Source organism: Neltuma alba, unplaced genomic scaffold (genome assembly GCF_004799145.2).
Source record: "Neltuma alba isolate B1F8T4 unplaced genomic scaffold, ASM479914v2 tig00005283_pilon, whole genome shotgun sequence".
NCBI classification, from domain to species: Eukaryota; Viridiplantae; Streptophyta; class Magnoliopsida; order Fabales; family Fabaceae; genus Neltuma; species Neltuma alba.
The window spans coordinates 1-19,264 of record NW_021634048.1 but is presented as its reverse complement, the minus strand read 5'-3'; the positions used below and the strand labels follow the sequence as shown (position 1 = coordinate 19,264).

Genomic DNA, 19,264 nt, shown 5'->3' with positions numbered 1-19,264 from the left:
TCCCAGGGGGTAAATTAACTATTTCCCATGTTTGGTTCTTGACTAGAGCCTTTAATTCATCATTAATAGCTGCTTTCCAGTTAGGGTTTGAACTAGCCTCATTAAAAGACTTTGGGATTTCCTCATTATCAAGATTAACCACAAACGCTTTAAATTGAGAGTTAAGCTTATCATAGGAGACATACCTCCCAATAGGGTGTCTAGTGCAACTCCTTTTGCCTTTTCTCAAAGCAATGGGCCACTGTAGATCTTCAGGATTAATCTCAGGATAAGATTCATGACTCTGCCTTGGAATGTTAATGGGTTCTTCTCTGGTTGTTGGCTGTTCTGTTGTGTTCACCTCTGTCTCTGTGGTATGTGACTGCTGGTTTGTCTCTTGGGGGGCTTCAGGTATAGGTTCAGTGTTATTGGGCACTTCTAGAATTGTTTCAGGTTTGTTGGGTGCCATGTCAAGGGTGTGTGGTGTTTTTTCTGGTGTTGTGACAGTTGTTGCAGGGTCACTGGACGGTGTAATAAGGTCAGGTTCAAAAATAGGTGTCTCTATAGGGGCTGCTGGTGATGCTAGGGTACCATTACTGTTTTGATTTCTTTGCTGTTCAGGTTGTGTGTCACTAGTATAGTTACTATCAGGACAAGTTAGCCATTCATTAGCTCTCTCCCCCTGAATGGGTAATTTGGGGTAAAAGGGTTGTGATTCCATAAATTGAACATTCATGGTGACATAGACACGTCTAGTGGTAGGAGAATAGCACTTGTAACCTTTTTGGGAGGAAGAGTAACCTAGAAAAATACATTTAAGAGCTCGAGTATCTAATTTGCCACCATCTTCATTGAACACAAAAGCTGTGCAACCAAAAACTCTTTTAGGGAGATGGTTGAGGAGGTAGGAATTGGGATAGGTTTCTAAAAATTTATCAATTGGGGTTTGAAACTTTAGTACTTTGGAGGGCAGCCGATTGATTAAATAGGTGGCAGTGAGAACTGCATCACCCCAATAAATATTGGGAGCATTACTCCCAATTAAAAGTGAGCGAGCAACTTCTAAGAGGTGCCTATTCTTCCGCTCAGCTATCCCATTTTGCTGTGGTGTGTATGTGCAAGAAGTTTGATGATGAATCCCTTTTTCAATAAGAAAATCTTTAAATTTTGTATTCACATACTCCTTTCCATTATCACTTCGAAAAACTTTTATAGAAACATTAAATTGAGTTTGAATAAAGGCGTGAAAGTGCTTAAACAGTGGAAAAACTTTGATTTGTCTTTCATTAAAAAGAGCCATGTGAGGCGTGTATGGTCATCTATGAAGGTAACAAACCACTTGGCCTTGGAGTTAGTTTCGATTCTAGAGGGTCCCCAAACATCACTATGAATGAGTGTAAAGGGAGTAGTAGGAGTATAGGGGTTCGCTGGATAGGAATTTCGTGTCTGTTTAGCAAAGTGACAGGTGTCACACTGAATTTGAGAAGGAGATATTTTATTCATGAAATTGGGAAACAGGATTTTCATATAATCAAAGTTAGGATGGCCTAAACGGTAATGCCATAACATTATTTCATCACGGGACACAGCAGCATTGTTTGGAGTCACATGAATAGCAGAAGTAGCAGTAGCTAGGGGGCTTTTATTTTTCAGGTTCCCTTCAAGGTAGTACAGCCCATTACATTCTTTAGCTTTGCCAATCAGCTTGCCCAAGACTAAATCCTGAAAGACACAATGAGATTTATTAAAACCAACTAGGCAGTTTAATTTATCAGCTATGCACTGTACTGACAGTAGGTTGCAGTGTATATCAGGCACATAAAGTACATCATGAAGAATGATATCAGTAGATAGAATTACAGTGCCAGATCCCATAACCTTTGCATATTCATTGTTTGCTACCTGCACACGGGAATGCTGTGAATATGAACTAAACACAGAAAATAGTTCTTTAAATCCAGAAACATGATTAGTAGCTCCAGAATCGACCACCCAGATATTTTTTGAATTAGTGACTGTTCTAAGTGCAGTTAGAAGTTCTGTACCTGTATGAGCCAAGGAAACAGTTGGGGTATCCTCACTTAGCTTTTCATGGGAGTATTTGTCAAGGATTTTCCTCAGTATTGCAAGCTCCTCATGCTTTAGGATTTCACTTTCATTGGGGGTGTTACTAGTTAGAAGTCCTTTACCTTCTCCCTTAGGCCGTGGCTTCCAATTGGCTGGCTTGCCATGGATCTTCCAGCATGTGTCACGGGTGTGGCCATTTTTGTTGCAATGGTCACACCTTAGGGACTTCTTTCCCCTTGTGTCTCCACCTTGGTTGCTTCTAGTCACCATGGCCGAGCCTTCAGTTATGGTTGATGGGGAAACCAAAGATGGATTTTGAACCAGTGCTTTCCGGCTCTCTTCATTCTTAATCATATTGAAGGCATCTTCCAGTGATGGAAGGGGCTTAATGCTCATTATTCTTCCCCTGATATCTTCAAAAGAATCGTTAAGGCCAAGAAGAAAATCATAACATCGGTCTCGGTCTATTACCTGTTTGAAGTAGACTTCATCTGTATGGCAGGACCATTTGTGTACTTCATAGAGATCTATTTGCAGCCACAGTCGCACCAGGGCACTGTAGTACTGGGTGACAGACTTCTCCCCTTGAGTGAGGCTGCGTAGCATGCGTTTGAGTTGGAAAATAGCTGCTGTATTTTCCTTAACAGAGTATGTCCGCCTTGCTGATTCCCATATTTCTCGTGCGGAACTAGCAAGTAGGTAGTTTTCGCTAATTTCAGGAAGCATGGAATGAACAAGCCATGTCATTACGGTGTTGTTTTCTGCACACCATGTTTCATACTGTGGGTCCTCGGTTTTTGGTGGCTGAGGGTTCCAAGTAAGGTATTTTTCCTTGTTTCTTCCACGCACAAACATGAGAATATTTCTGGACCACTGGAGGTAGTTGTTGCCATTGAGGCGGTGGGATATAATCAGTTGGGACAAGGAATCTGGTCCAGATCCATTTGGTGCGCCTGAACTAGTTGACCGCATCTCTTCTGACTCGGTCATATTCTGGGGTGCAGTTGTCACTGAGGTGGACTCACCCTCAGCTGTAAAAGCTCTGGAATTTCGTGTCAGAGCTTCTTTGAAAGACATGAGTGGTAGCGCTCTGATACCATGAGAGTTTGTGTGCAGAAAAGCTGTATTTTATTCCACAGATTTGTGCGATACATATAGGGAGAGGAGTGATTCAGCATATCGCATGAAATCCTCCAGATTTAATAAGGAAGCAAAACAGGAAATAAATATATTCTGTAATCCCTAATTTAGCGCCTAAGGATCAGGTCTTTAACGGTTAGTAAATCAGTATACATAGCTGTAATGATTCTTGGTTTAATAGGATGATTGGGCCTCTCCCTAGGGCCCATTTCCGACACCTTTATTTGTAAATAGTTAATACTTTAGGATGCTGTAGATATTCCATTTTATTTCGCAGATTATATAAATGCTTGTAAATTCCTATTATGTTGGCCAAATATGCTCCCTAGGCTGTATATATTAACAAAACATCTGATTTTCTTCAGCCTCACTTGCTTACAGAAAATGATCATGTAGTTGTGATTTTAGTCAAGAAATTCCTTCTTGATCATTGCCTGTGTTAAACAATCATCTGTGCAGACTTCAAATAGACACAGATTAGCATCCTGATTCATGTGGCAAAAGGAATGGTCAGCTTCACTTTTAGTTAATCCTGATCCAAACTATTGGACTATTCTTTTAAACCACCCAATCCAAACTCTTGATAAGAAACTCCACAAATAGAGTGATCACCTAAATGACAAAAAATAGTCTGGTAAGTAATAAATAGAGACTGAACGTCATGATATATGGTCATAACCGCATCTGAACACTGAAAGAAGGGCCTGACCAGTAACAAAAGTCACCAAACACCATGATCAATAGCCAAACACAAAGATTGAGGGGTTGGGTCTTGTAGATCAAATGTTTCCTAGAAAGGTTGGACAGACAGGGCTTGAAATGGGTGACCCATGCACTGTCATTTGTTGGTTCGTGGACAAATGGATAGAATCTACCAGTGGCATCTGTGGATGTGGCTGGAGCTCCAGATGGCAATGGTAAACATTGATGCCTTCTAGGGATGGTGGTTGCATGGTTGGGTGTGTGTTCCAAGAAAAGTAGGACATAGTGGCTGAATGTAGCAAATGGGGCTAGGAAAGGAAGTGCTTGAGGCAAGAAGAAAAATGCATAGATGAAGAGAAGTTAGGGTGAAGAGAGAGGCCAGTAATTGGGATGATGCGCAATCACTAGGGGCTGTGATACCATGAAGAGTATGGAGAGTGTGTGGAGGGTGAACATGGAGAGTATGAGACTGAGGACGAGAGAAATGTAGTTAACGAGTATTGACTCATGAAATTCGTAGTTATAGTGATATTTTAAGATAAGATCATAATGGCTAATAATTATAGAATAATTACATAATCAAATCTCCCGTATTATATACAACCATGAATAAATGTAACAACTTATTATCAACATGTCTAAACAATTTATTATTTTGTAAATTAGGGCTGTATTCCCATTTGCCATCCACAAAAGCACTTTGTTTTTCTTTTTATTTCACTTTCCATTTCTTTTCATTCTGTGTACCCAATGACTTGTAGATCCCTTCACTTATGCCTAAGCACACTAAGAAAACAAAAGTATGTTTGCAAGAGTGCAGTTCTCTATATCATATGTATGTTTTTCTTTGAAGAGAGTGAGAAGTAGCTGGAATGATGTCTACATTTAGTTTTCCTTACAACAGACTCAAATTATTGCTGCGGCTGCTGCCGGTGTGGCAGCTGAGGGGTTGTCCCCAGAAGATGCTAAGGCAGAGGCTGATAATGCTGCTCAGCTTTCTGTTGCTTTAGTAGAGAATGCTATTGTGATACTTATGCTTGTTGAGGATCACTTACGGTTACAAAGCAAACAATTCTCTTCTGCACGTGTTGTAGATACTTCTCCATCACCCCTTTCTGGGTTGTATCCGTACAATAACAGCTCAGCCTCATTGTCTACAATTGGAGAATCAACAGAAGCTGTGGAAAATCGAAGATCTGTACCTAGTGATTCTGTAGGACTCCCTTTAGAGGTATGCATGCTGCAATCTTGAATTAGATGTGCATGTTGTGTCATAATAAGTTGTTTGTGAAGTTTTGTAATTGTGCATTTTCAGTGCTGCTTGTCATTCCTTCAAGATCCTTGCGATGTTTGCATGGCAGCCCCTATTTAATAACACCTCTTTGGGGAAAATATTTATACATGTTCACCGGGCATTTGTTTTATTTTTATTTTATTTTTTCCTCAACTTCTCTAGTTTATGAACTTAGGCTTTGGACTTTAGAAGATTATTTATGGTTTGAACTCACCTTCTTGTAAATATATTCTGCATTTGTTCTTAGCCTTCTTTTTTGTTCTAGTCTTACGTGTGCTAATTTTTAATATTGGTGACCCTTGCTGTTACATTTGACAGATCCTTTCTTCAATGGCTGATGCGAATGGTCAGATCTCTTCTTCATTGATGGAAAGGCTTACTGCAGCTGCTGCGGCTGAACCATATGGATCTGTTTCTTATGCTTTTGTGTCATATGGGTCTTGTACTAAGGATATAGCTGATGGCTGGAAATATAGGAGCCGTTTGTGGTATGGTGTTGGCCTCCCATCAAAGACAGTGCAATTTGGCGGCGGTGGGAGTGGATGGGATTGTTGGAACTCTGCTCTAGAGAAAGATGCTGATGGCAACTGGCTTGAACTTCCTTTGGTAAGGAAATCTGTGGCAATGCTTCAAGCATTATTGTTGGATGAGTCTGGGCTTGGTGGTGGTCTTGGTATTGGTGGAGGGTCAGGTACTGGAATGGGAGGGATGGCTGCATTGTACCAATTGTTAGACAGTGACCAACCATTCCTGTGCATGCTTCGAATGGTTCTTCTATCGATGAGGGAAGATGATGATGGAGAGGAACATATGTTGATGAGGAATGCAACTGAGGATGGGATGCCTCAAGGAAGGAAACCCCGCTCTGCACTACTGTGGAGGTAAAACAATTTTCGATGTTTATCTTATTTCCAGTCCATAGTTTATCCATTAATGAATAGCCTCTGAATAAATGTTGACTTGGAGAAGTTTCATACGGATGGCCACAATTGGATGCTTTTTCCGCCTCTCTGGTTAGCCGATACTTAAGATGCACCTTTTCATCTTCACGGACGACCTCCTTAGAAATATTTTGATTTACTCTTGAAATAGAATCTTAATTGTCATATCTCAATTTTGTCCCCGTAGAACTAATTTCTATAAGGTTGATTTTTCATCTATCTAAAACAAATATGCACCACAAGATTGTTCAAGCTATTCAATGTCAGTGTGCTGTCTACACAATACACATGATGAACATTTGATCACATCTTTAGCAGCTTTGCATAACAAGAAATTTCAACATAACTAATTTGTACAGCATATTAAGTATGCCGTATGGACACAACCAATAATAGATGAAAACTGCATATGGTCAAAACTCCCAAGTAGTCAAGAGAAGCTTCCATGGTGATGTTAAAATATGTATTGTTAAGCACATGCTTCATCATCACTCCTCAAGTGGGGAAGTAAGTATTCTTTGAACCTAGTTTGAAACTCTAATTCTTCATTTTGTTCATAGAGGATGGTATTTTTCACCATATTGATAGCGGGCATATTATCATGCATAAACTTCATAGGTTTCTCCAAGAAAGTGTCTAACTCTTGGAGAACCTTCTTAATCAAGATTCCTTCAAAAACACCCAAGTCAAGTGCTAAAAATTCAGTTTTTGCTTCTACACGGCTCCTTATAAAAATGTGATGCTTCGTGCTCCTCCATGTAGCTAGGTTACTACATAAAATGTAGTGGACCTTCTATTTGTCAGGGAGCCTTCCTATTCTTCACAGAACGTGCCTTTACTAGGGTAAATCTTCAAATAGCCTAAAATCCTATAAACTCCTAAGTCATCTTTTGTTGTCTTGTTCATAAATTTTACCAGTGATTCTGGCAACTGATGTCGAGATGTGTATTAGAAAGGTAAATCAACTTAACCATTAACCTTGGTACCTTTTAATATCCTAGCATTGCCTTTCATCTTAAGATGAAGCTTACTTTTGATTTGCGTTTGGGTTTTGCACACGGATGCTAGTAAACCTGGAGTATACTTTCTTTGAGCGATGATAATGTCCCTCTTTGTCGTTGCCACCTTAATACCTAAAGAGGGCTCTTGGGCCTGATGGTGTCTTGCCATTATGATTATGGAGGAAAAGGAAAAGCTTGAAATGGAGTAGTTGAATATTGACATACACAAGGCTTCTTATTTATAGGGATGCAAGACAAGGCTTTAAAGGCTCATAAGTATGTCATAATATTTCTATTAATTACATAATCTTAAATTATTGATCAGAAAAATTGTTAAACCAGCCTATTTACTCTTCAAGAGCCATAATCTCATGACGAGAATATCATCCACAAGAGTGATTGAGGTTGCAATTTCCGTAGATGCTGACATTTTGACACTGAACCAATTCCCCCAACAACAACATCACCCACTGTTGCTTTACTTTTGTATGAACAATATCAAATATATCCTAAAATATCTGCATTTTTTTGTGCGCATCTACACGTGCGTGCGCACACGCATATCTTCAGCAAATTTAAATTTCCATTACTTCATTGTTGTTAGTGTCCTTTATTCATTACACCTGCATAAATATTTAACTAACACTTTACAGTTTTGCAATTTTTTCTTTCATCATTATTTGAACAAATTTTTTGAAGACATAATATGAGGAAAACATTGATGGTTTATTGAATTATCTACTCTTTTCTTAAACAGTGTTCTTTCACCTGTTCTCAACATGCCAATTTCTGACTCTAAGAGACAGAGAGTTTTGGTAGCCTGTTCGGTGCTTTATTCTGAGGTTTGTGTTTTCAGTGCTGAACATATTATTTTTACGTACTTTATGAAGCATGTGTCATTTGCCCTTTTTTTTTTTTAAAAAAAAAATTTCTAGACAACCATGATGATGGTACAACTTGTTGTCAGGTATATCATGCTGTGGGCAAAGACCAAAAGCCTCTTCGTAAGAAATACCTTGAGGCTATTGTACCCCCATTTGTTGCTGTCTTAAGGAGGTGGCGGCCTGTTTTGGCTGGAATTCATGAACTTGCTACTGCTGATGGTTTAAATCCTCTAACTGTTGATGATCGTGCATTGGCTGCTGATGCCTTGCCCATTGAGGTATTTTCATACGCATTTATACTTAACACTGGATCAAATATATATCCATACGTATTGCTGAATAATATGATTAAACCAATCACACATGTGTAAGACAAATTTCTAAGAAGGACACTGGTCTGTGTTTACAAAAGGCATCCACATGTGGATATCTCTGCTGAAGCTTTATCCACCTTGGGGTATTAACTAAAAATGAGCAATTTCATGTTTGTTTCTTTATACTCGTCACTTAGTTCTGTGCTTTTAGACAGGATGGGATTTATTAGATATTTTAAATCCAAAAAATTTTGTTATGTAATTTGATTAGGCATGCGATCTTTGCATAGACCAATTATCTATTTAGAGATGCTCCTATGCCTTCGGTTAACAACATAATTCAGATCATTAATTTCTGAATTCTTTCATAGTACGTAGAGCTATAAGGGTCACAATTGGAGCCCTAAACACTGAGCCAGTATCTAACTAGGGTCTCCCACTTAGGCACATTGTCATTAAACTGTAACAATGGAGTTTACTCTAGCCCAAATCACCTCATCATTTCAATGAACACCAATTATTTGTAGTGGTCACAATGTGCACTTGTTGCAAATAGAGCACAATGGCATCATAGGATTCATGCAGTTGATACCACATAAGGGATGTTTGGTTGGAAATCAAACCATTGTTTTAAAAGTGACTTTACAGTATACGAAGTAAGTATGTGAGGGGAGTTTTATCTACACTTGTGTGAAAGCACTTTTTAAAAGTGCTTTTGGGTTAAACCTAACACCCCCTTAGTGGGATAAGGGTGATTATTGTTTCAATGTGCTCTTGTTTACACTAGAGGGGACAAGAAACTGAAGTGCCCGGTCAATCTTGTGCATAGCTCTAGTTGTAGATCACTTGAAAGGAAAATTCTAAGTGGTGCAAGATGGTCTCTTGCATTTGCCGGTGATCATGCAAGATTAATCTGGGTTTGTCTTTTCATGAGAAAAAAAAGAAGAAGAGGAGTTTGTCAATTTTTTAAAACCTTTCATAAACTTGTTCAAAATCAATTCAAAACAAGTACTAAATGTCCTCCAAGTGATATGACCAAATTCAGATTTAATACTTCACGAGGATGATATTTTGGGAAACAAGGTATTATCTCGTGTATGATGCATAATCTTAGGCTTGATTTTATAATTCTACGATTTACCTGTAGCCATCTCATGGATTGTAGCTCAATAGGGGATGAGGAGGCCATTGGGTCTTGGCAGATGTTCCAATCTTCCCATGGTCAATCATAAAACAAAAACAAAATGTATCATGAATTTAATTAAGCCGGAAATTTTTGATATTATTAGATTAGTAATTACTCCTCCAGTCCTTATAGTTTTTGAGTTGATCGTGGTCCTAAATATAAGACCTATTTCGCGTATTTTTTAGTTTTTCTTAAATTATCCCTATTGATACTTCCTGAATCATAATCAAGTAGGAAAAGAAAGGAGAATATTAAGGAAAATAATTATGGTGTTTTAGGAAAAACGTGTCATATTTCATATAATTAACTAACTTACTTGACTTTTTTAATCTAACCAAATTAGTTAAATAGGTCTTATATTAAGGACCAGAGAGTAATAATTTAGTATTACATAATGATATAACATAATACATAGCATTATAATATAATTCTAATATAACCTATTATATTATATTGGGCTAAATTCTTAGGTACTCTAGTCTAACTTGGGATCCTAATTAGACCACGTTAATTTCAATTTTGTACTGCTTTTTCTGTGCAACCTTGTGGCTTTTTCATTTCAGTGGCAGTTATTATAAAGCTTATTTTAATATCAGAAACAGAGAGTATCGTAGCAATATGTCACTGCCATTCAAGTCTATCATTCAACATATCCAATTTGTGATCAATGTTCCGTGTAGTATTGTACTGTAGTCTCTTTTGTCCAAATATCACGATTGAATTGAGGCATGGAATTCATTATCCTTTTTACAATTCATTTCATGTTTATTTGATCCATGAGTGTACTAACTTAAAACAAATGAATCATATATATTTCAAATGAGCACAACGATACATTTTGTTTTCTTAATAAATTTCATATCACTCCTCCCTTGGAGAAGGGACAAAGTCCTCTCTTGATCATAAACATCTCTTGCATGATTTTTATATACTCAAACATTGGCTATCTTTGTTACAAGTGAAGCTGTAAGGTGTTAAATTATTTGACTCCATGTGTAGGGAGCCATGATGTTTTTAGGTCAAATCACCACACTCATCATGGCCACTATGAGAATTGATTATGACATTTACTCAGTGGTACATGTATCATTTTCCTAGCAGGTTGTATCTTGACTAAATATCTCATTATCTATAACCATGGTCATCAGTCAACTTTGATACTCGTCATGTGTTACTGCCATCTTTGCTTGCGATAATACTTCAGGCGCATTTTAATGAATAATGAAATATGATGATTGAATTTCCTTTAAACGAAGCACAATGTATGCAAACAATGATCTTATAGTTGGCTTCTAGAGCAGATAACAATATCTTTATCTATCTGCACTGGGGGCCACCTCCATTACATTCATGATTGATGAAAGTAAAGAGCTGCTACAAGGGAGAGAAAATGCACCACTGACTGAGTAACCTTAAGCTTTTCCCTCCAATGTTCTGATACAATAATGAATGCAAGATGGGAGAAAATCCTTTGTGTGACATGTTGCAAGTGTATCCTGACTTACAGTGGCTATAATATTGTTCTGGTTCCATGGTTGTGATTTATGTACCACATGGCTGTAGTCCAAACTAATTCAGCATATGGATAGCAGAGCGAGCATTTGCAGATATGGACAGCAATCATTCACGCTAATATAAAAGCTTATAACAGCTATATTTAACATATTGTTGACCTTTAAAATTGAAGCATAATGATTTGGTCTTTTTATGTTTGTGTTATTTAGTTCTATGTGCCTGTCTGTATAATTCTTCTGCAACATTGGATGTTCAAAAAAGGTTGTTGAGCGCTGAAGATATTATTCCTTATCTTACTTGGTACTCTTTTTTTTTTTTTTTTGGGTGGATATAGCTACTTTTATCTAATGATGAATCTGTTATTTCTTTCAGGCTGCTCTTGCTATGATATCTCCGCCTTGGGCTGCTGCATTTGCGTCTCCACCTGCTGCAATGGCATTGGCAATGATTGCAGCTGGGGCTTCAGGAGGTGAAGCCCCAGCCCCTGCAACAACTGCCCATCTTAGGCGTGATACCTCACTGCTGGAGCGCAAACAGGTTAGGCTCCACACATTTTCAAGTTTTCAAAAGCCTCTAGAACTCGCCGGGAAAGCACCACCACTTCCCAAGGACAAGGCTGCGGCAAGAGCTGCTGCTTTAGCGGCTGCACGTGATTTTGAGAGATTTGCAAAGGTTGGTTCTGGACGAGGTCTTAGTGCTGTTGCAATGGCTACATCTGCACAACGAAGAAGTGCTGGTGATGCAGAGCGTGTTAAGAGGTGGAGTATCACTGAAGCTATGGGAGTTGCCTGGATGGAATGTTTGCAGCCAGTTGATACGAAATCAGTGTATGGGAAAGATTTTAATGCTCTGTCCTATAAATTTATTGCTGTTCTTGTCGCCAGTTTTGCACTGGCGAGGAATATGCAACGGTCTGAGGTTTGTTCACAATCTGTGGCTGGGTTTTCTAATTATTGAGAATGGTATTACCATATGTTAACTTTATTGTCTACTAGATTGACAGGCGTGCTCAAGTGGATGTAATTACCAGGCATCGAATCCATAATGGAATTCATGCATGGCGGAAACTCATTCACCAGTTAATGGAAATGGGAAGTCTTTTTGGGCCTTTAGCAGATCAGCTAAACAACCCACCTCGTGTATGTTGTGATATACTGTTCAAACTGGCATCACTATAGTTTTCATTCTTTGCATCGTCTAATATTTTTATGGGCATAGATGCCATCTTTGTAAGAGTGAGGAGAAGTATATTTGCCCAGAATGAAATTTGAAAAATTGCATGGCAAGTTCAACCATTGTATTTTCTGGCAAACTAGACTGTGTTCCTGAAATTCTTTATTTCTCAAAAGTCTTTTCTTCTCCTTTTGAATTTTTTTTTTCTCTTTTCAGGATTTCTTGTATTTTTAACTTATAGTCGCTTTAATTAAAATTTTCTTATACGTAAAAAAAAAAACAAAATCACCTTTTAGGATTGATTATGTTTTATAATTAATTTTAATCTTAAATTTTTTCAGGTTTTTTGGAAGCTAGCTTTTATGGAAAGTTCTTCAAGGATGAGACGATGTCTGAGGAGGAATTACGAAGGGACAGATCATTTAGGTGCTGCTGCTAATTATGATGATTATTCTGTGGAGAGAAAGGACCAGAGTGCTCCAGTTTTGTCAGCAGAAGCAATCTCAATAGAAGAACTCGAAGAAGATGACGAGCATGCAGAAATTACGGATGGGAATGGTGTGGTCGTTGATATTGAATTGAAGGGAGAGAATGAACCCAGAACTTCTGAATCAGCTGAGCAAGCCCTGCATGCATCTATTGAATCTACTGGTGCTCAGCTTGCAAGTGATGAAAATTTTGTCCAGAATTCATCAGTGATTGCCCCTGGGTTTGTTTTTAGTGAACTTGATGAAAGAATTGTTATTGAGCTGCCGTCATCAATGGTCCGGCCACTTAAGGTTGTTCAGGGAACCTTCCAAGTAAGTTTTATGGGCTTAAGTTGGAAGTTGCTTATATTTTAAAGAGAGCTAACAATTTGGTCTGTGAACTGCGATGCCCATGTAGCTTTAGTCTCTTGAAAACTAATTTAGTGAGTGCACAAGACCATCGTGGCAGCTAACACTTGTAGAAATTTAGTGCTTTACATGCTATGAGTTTATTAGTTATTTTAGAACTGGGTCATCTATTCACTAAAGCTGAATAGATTTAACTATATTGCTGAGATCTAATAATACAAACTTCTATTTTAAGCTGGTGTGTATAAATATGTGGTTATTGGCAGGAATGAATAAAAATTCCAGAAAGCTGGGTGAGAAGAATTGGAGAAAAAACTTTTGCTCCAAAATTGGACACCCTGCTTTTGGCACATGAAAATGACTATTGTGTACACCAAATCTTGCTCGTGGGGGTTATCAGATGTCTCTCCACTTGACATGATGGATGAGCCTTTTCACTTTAAAATTAAAATAATCATAGATAACAACCCAAGTTGACGGTGCTTATATTGAAAGACAGTAATGGTGAAAAAGCAGTATGACGAGCTTGAACTTTCCTCCCATCAAGGTGACAAGTGGAGAGACAATCAATAAAGCCAACATGGAAGATTTGCTAAACATGATGCTCATTTTCATGCCTCAAGATGAAACAACCCAATCGCCTATTTGTTGGTCCAGTTTTTGTTTTATCCTTTTTTATCGTAAATTTTAATTTATTAAAGAAATGGTCATGAAGTTTTGCTGCATTATAGGTCATGAAAAATTCCAGTTGCTTAGTTCAGTTCTTATTTAATTGATGTTAAATTGAGAAATAATCAAGAATATGCAAAATTTGTTGAATGTGGTTTTGATGTCTTCTACCTTGGGTCATTTCCACCAAAGTCAATTGAAAAGATTTGGTAAAGAGAAGGGAATACAAAGTTTCGTAGCATTGCATGGTCCTTGGGGTTCTGAGGTTTGTCTTGATGGAAAGAAATGTCTGTTTCACTGTTTCTGACGGCCAAGGAGATTGGGAAGCTTTGTTTCATTCAATAATTTTTCCATTTTAATTTAGAATTTGTCTTATATAGTTTTGTGTCAGAATCGAATTAATTTTCTTTATTTGAGGTCTTTTTATCCTATAACTTTGTTGATGTGTTCTTTTCCTATCGTTTATGCGGATTCTTTTATATTGAAGTACTAGGTAGCAATTATTTGTGGGATATTCCAAGCATACAATTCTGTACTTGCGCTGATATCATTTTTTGAGTGTACCATTTGAGCTAATATTCTTGTTGATGAAATTTCATGAAACTTTTATTTCAAGGGAAAGATATGTAAAATATTTTGCATGTCTTTGCTAAGCTATGCTATGTGTAGTAACGCTGAGTGCCCTTCTCTGGTTGAAGGTAACCACAAGAAGGATAAATTTTATAGTTGATAACAGTGAGATTAGCACCCCAAAGGAAGGGCTAGACCCCAGTTTTGAGGAAGGAGACCGAGAAAAGGACCGCAGCTGGTCAATGTCAACTCTTCATCAAATTTATAGCCGAAGGTGAGCCTCTCTCTTGCTCGCAAATTAAAAACTATTTAAGACTTTCTCCTTGTTTGTATATACTTGCATTCAAGTCTGAGTATATCAACTTAGGTGGTATCTATCCAAGAGGAAATAGTTTAAATCAGCTCCAAAGTTGAGATTATATTGGGTTATTTTAATCTATCCAGCCTTATACAATGAACAGAATGGAGCCTATCTGTCTTCTGCTAGACCCTGAAGCCTCCTAATTTATATTCGTTTTTATTTTCATTAATTCCCTGAGAAGGGAAATTTTTATTCCTTCGAAATAAATCTGGAGCTTGATGTTCCTTTAAAGTTGAAGTTGCTTGTTTGGATATCAGCAAAGAATAGGTTTCAATATAATGGCATCTTTCAAAATTATAGATAACTCTGGTTGGTGGGAAGTGCTTGAATTTTCAGGGGTTCCTTCTGTCCTCTATATATGTTTATATTCGTGGCATGTCTCAGATATCTCTGCTTCCGTGTCTTGTTCTCTTCACTTATTGGTTCTTATTCAGGAGGACATTTTATCTTCTCATATACTTCACGTTCCATCTTGAAATTTCTTCCAAGAGTTGATAGAATACTTCTTTTTCTTAAATGCTGAAGTATCTGCTTTTGAAGATTTTGTCCAGTCAATTTTTCTAAATGTTGGTTTCTGCTTCAGATATCTCCTTAGAAGAAGTGCTTTGGAGCTCTTTATGGTTGACCGATCAAACTTCTTCTTTGACTTTGGGGTACTTATTAGATGCACCGCTTTTGTAGTTCTCATAGCACTGTAATTCTGGCTGTTTCTCTGATAATTCGGAATTTTGTGCTGATAATCCTACTCTTTATCTGTCTTTGTCCTCTTTTCCTCTTCAGAGTATTGAGGGGCGAAAAAATGCATATCGAGCAATTGTCCAAGCACGTCCTCCTCATTTAAACAACATGTATTTGGCTACGCAGGTTGAATCCTTTCGGTGACTCTATTCTTCTCTTTCATTTTCTTTTTTCTCTCCCTTTCTGTCTGGTCTTATGATCAGTATTTCCGTAAATGTACTTTAGTTCTAGCTTGGCGTTCTCTGCAGTTTAGTCTTTTATAAAGGATTGATACTTTTGGTCCAAGAATATGAAAAATTAACTCTCTTTTTCTTAGCAGAGACCTGAACAACTTTTAAAAAGAACCCAACTTATGGAACGCTGGGCAAGATGGGAGGTATGAAGCAGGCCTTAATTCATTCAATATGCACTGTTTCATAGTTTGCATCCTCAGAGGTATATGAAGTTCATCTTGTCCTTGTGCAGATCAGCAATTTTGAATATTTAATGCAGCTCAATACATTGGCTGGACGTAGTTATAATGATATCACTCAGGTTGATCTTCACTTTTAATGTAGTTCTATTATTAATCTCTTGCCTCATATCCTTATTCCGTTAATAATAGTATTACTGCTATGCGTACCTGGCAGTATCCAGTCTTCCCCTGGGTCCTTTCTGATTACAGCTCAAAGAGCTTGGATCTTTCTAATCCTTCGTGTTACCGAGATCTGTCAAAGGTTCTTTTCCTGAATGTTCTCTCAATCAGTTAATGTTTTCCTATTTTTCATTATTTTTTATTTGTTGCTAAAGCATTTTATTTTATTGCAGCCTGTTGGTGCACTGAACTCTGATCGACTAAAAAAATTTCAAGAGAGATACTCTAACTTTGATGATCCAGTCATCCCCAAATTCCATTATGGATCACACTATTCGAGTGCAGGAACGGTGGGTTTACCCTTCATTTTCCTGCTCTTTTTTTTGGTCCTTATCACAGTAGATTATTAGTCTTGTAGTGTACAGGTTTTTAGTAGTTAGCTTTTCTGAGAGGGTTTCCTACCATAGTTGGGTACCCATCAAAGTGTTCTTTTTTTTAAGTGAATTTGACTGCTTTTTTAATTTCTTCTTTTGTGTTTTCTGATCTATGTAATGTTCTTTTTCAGGTCTTGTATTATCTTGTTCGAGTCGAACCATTTACCACCCTTGCAATACAACTGCAAGGAGGAAAATTTGATCATGCTGATAGAATGTTTTCTGACATTGGTGCTACCTGGAATGGTGTTCTTGAGGACATGAGCGATGTGAAAGAATTGGTATATGTTTATTAATATTTCGGCAAAATGATTGTTTGATCTACTTGTTTGCTAAAAGTAGGTAATTTATCTTTCTTTCTTTCTTTTTTTGTGTGTGTGGGGTTAAGTGGGGCTTTCAGAGGACCTATAAGGAGGAACTATTCAAGGATCTTTCATTTGCTTTTAATAAGTTCTAAAATGGTCCTTCATAGGTATCAAAGTCCTTTACATCTATTCAAGTTCTAGCACACAAATGGCGGATTGTGTTTGTCCACATTGTCATGGAGATTTTAGACTTTTGAATTAAATGGGCATGATAATTCTATTACAATTTGGGAAAGGGGCATTTATAGTCCTCTAACTTTATACAATGCTTTAGTTTGGTCCCTTAATTTTAAAACGTACCTTTTCAGCTTTCTAACTCTAACACCATTAGTCTCAAATAATAATCGTTTTAAAAGGTGATTGTTATTTTGAAAATTTTACATCATATATCAGCATTTGAGAATGTTCTGTCCACATTTAAAATTTCCATACTAGCATTTTTAAGAATGACGTTAGGGTTGAAGGACTAAAAATACATTTTCTATAATTAAGGGAAAAAAATGAGACCTTGTGGAAAGGACTGAAAGTGTACTTTTGCCTTGGAATTTTGTGACATGCACTATCATTTCAAAACACTTTGGCTTAAACTTCACTACAGGACAACTATACAAGATGCTGAAACTTGATGAGGATGGCTTTGAGCATTTAACCCCTAGCCAGTTGGTAATAAATGTTATGGCATGTCAGTGACCTGCAGGCCTATTTTAGGCGTGTTATTAAAAATAATTAGTGTTTCAATTTAGCAATATCATGTGTTATTTTGTTTTCAGAATAGTTAAGATATTTTTTAATTAATCTTTTTTTATTCTTCTCCATGATTTTCGAGTGGATGAGCATCCATAATTCTCCTTTTAAGTATTGATGTACTGTTGCTGTTCTTTACTGAAAATTAGCTGTGCGAAACTATGTTGAGGACAATTTCTGATTAAAAGAAAAATGCGAGGTCTTATGAAAGTTCTATCATAATATAATCTCAATCAGATTATTTTCATATGAAATCCGTATGATGGTGATAAGACCCAACCCAGAAACTCTAAACTTTTACTATTTGAAAACAGAATACCCACGAAGATACAACCAAAAGCTAAAAACTCATTACCTTCATAGAACAAACACTAATCTGTCACGCATTGAAGGGAGGATGACGGCTACAAATTCAGATTACTACACCACATATACAGAAACAGTAAACAAAGACACAAGCCACAAACCACAGTTAGGACACGCTACCTCCAACTAACAGACTTGCCAAACTTTCGAGAGGTTGGCTCTCTCCTTCCCACAAGGGCCCAGCTCAATACAAAAGTTCTCCTCCTCCGGCTGACCCCAAGAGGACGATTTATAGACCACAAAAAGTGACTTTCCCAACCCTCTCATAGCCCTGACCATAGTCACCCTACAGCAACCCTACTTTTCTACTTCTTTCTCCAAAATAGGAAGTCAAAGTTCTGACCCACAAAAGCATCTTTTCCCTTTTTCATGTATTTTCCTAATTTTCCAAAAGTAATCCTAACAGAAGGTTAGTTTTTACCTGTATCTTAACCAGTTCTTTTTTCAATTTACAATAGGTTCCTGAGCTATTTTACCTCCCTGAAGCTCTCACAAATGGGAATTTGATTGATTTTGGCACCACGCAATTGGGAGAGAAGCTTGGTATGCTTATTGAGATTGTGTTTGTTTTTTGGGAAGAACTTTGCTCGCATTAAAGGATTGATCTCTTTTCTATTTTCTTCTATCATATTAGATGCTGTTAAACTTCCTCCTTGGGCTGAGAGTCCAATTGATTTCATCCATAAGCATCAGATGGCGCTCGAGAGTGAATATGTATCTGCTCATTTGCATGAGTGGATTGACCTCATTTTTGGGTGGGTTTCGCCTGCATGTATTTATGTGTGCTCTTTCTCTTATGTAATTTTCACAATTACTCGTTTGCAATGTCAATATTTGATTTGAATCTCTCTCTGGATTTACATTTTTCTTGGGGATTTCATTGATGATTTATTGCTAGCATCTATGTAAATGATTTGGACCATGTAGGTACAAGCAACGAGGTAAAGAAGCTATTGGAGCAAATAATGTTTTCTTTTACATTACTTATGAAGGAGCAGTGGATATTGATAAAATTTCTGACCCAGTAAGTCTCTGTTGCTCTTAAAATTTAATCAATTGGTATTTGAAAATGATTTGCATGAATGATACACGAAGCAATATAATATTCCAATAAATTTTTTTTTAAAAACCTGAACAGATTGTGGGGACAAAAGTCTGTTTTTTGGGCTATGAGGAGTGCAGTTGGGGAACCCCTACAACCCCTTCGTTCTTTACCGTGGTGTGTATGTGCTTGGTTGAATGAATCATAAGTGTAGATGATAGAGACCTTATAAGGGGCATTCAGGTGGAACAGAAGGGATTGTGGTGTCCCATTATCAGTTTGCAGATGACCTTATAAGGGGCATTCGGGTAGATAATAGATTATTGAATGAATCATAAGGGTATTTTGATTACCAAAACATGTGCAGTT

At 37.4% G+C, this 19,264-nt stretch overlaps 1 protein-coding gene and 1 pseudogene across 2 annotated transcripts; one reads left to right on the top strand and one right to left on the bottom strand.

The window, feature by feature from the left end:
* LOC114747370 (BEACH domain-containing protein C2-like) overlaps positions 1-19,072 on the top strand; it is a 38,469-nt pseudogene extending 19,397 nt beyond the window's left edge.
* LOC114747369 (uncharacterized) lies at positions 1,458-10,896 on the bottom strand. Of its 2 annotated transcripts, XM_028935688.1 has the most exons (3): positions 10,887-10,896; positions 2,169-3,380; positions 1,458-1,701 (listed from the first exon to the last, which is right to left on the bottom strand). In XM_028935688.1, exons 2-3 carry the CDS (start codon positions 3,121-3,123, stop codon positions 1,667-1,669), a joined length of 990 nt encoding a protein of 329 aa, XP_028791521.1. In that variant the 5' UTR covers positions 3,124-3,380; positions 10,887-10,896; the 3' UTR covers positions 1,458-1,666. The 2 variants fall into 2 exon arrangements, with proteins under 2 accessions (XP_028791521.1, XP_028791520.1); XM_028935687.1 differs by lacking the exon at positions 10,887-10,896 and having other exon boundaries at positions 2,169-3,395.
* Positions 19,073-19,264: the final 192 nt, after the last annotated feature.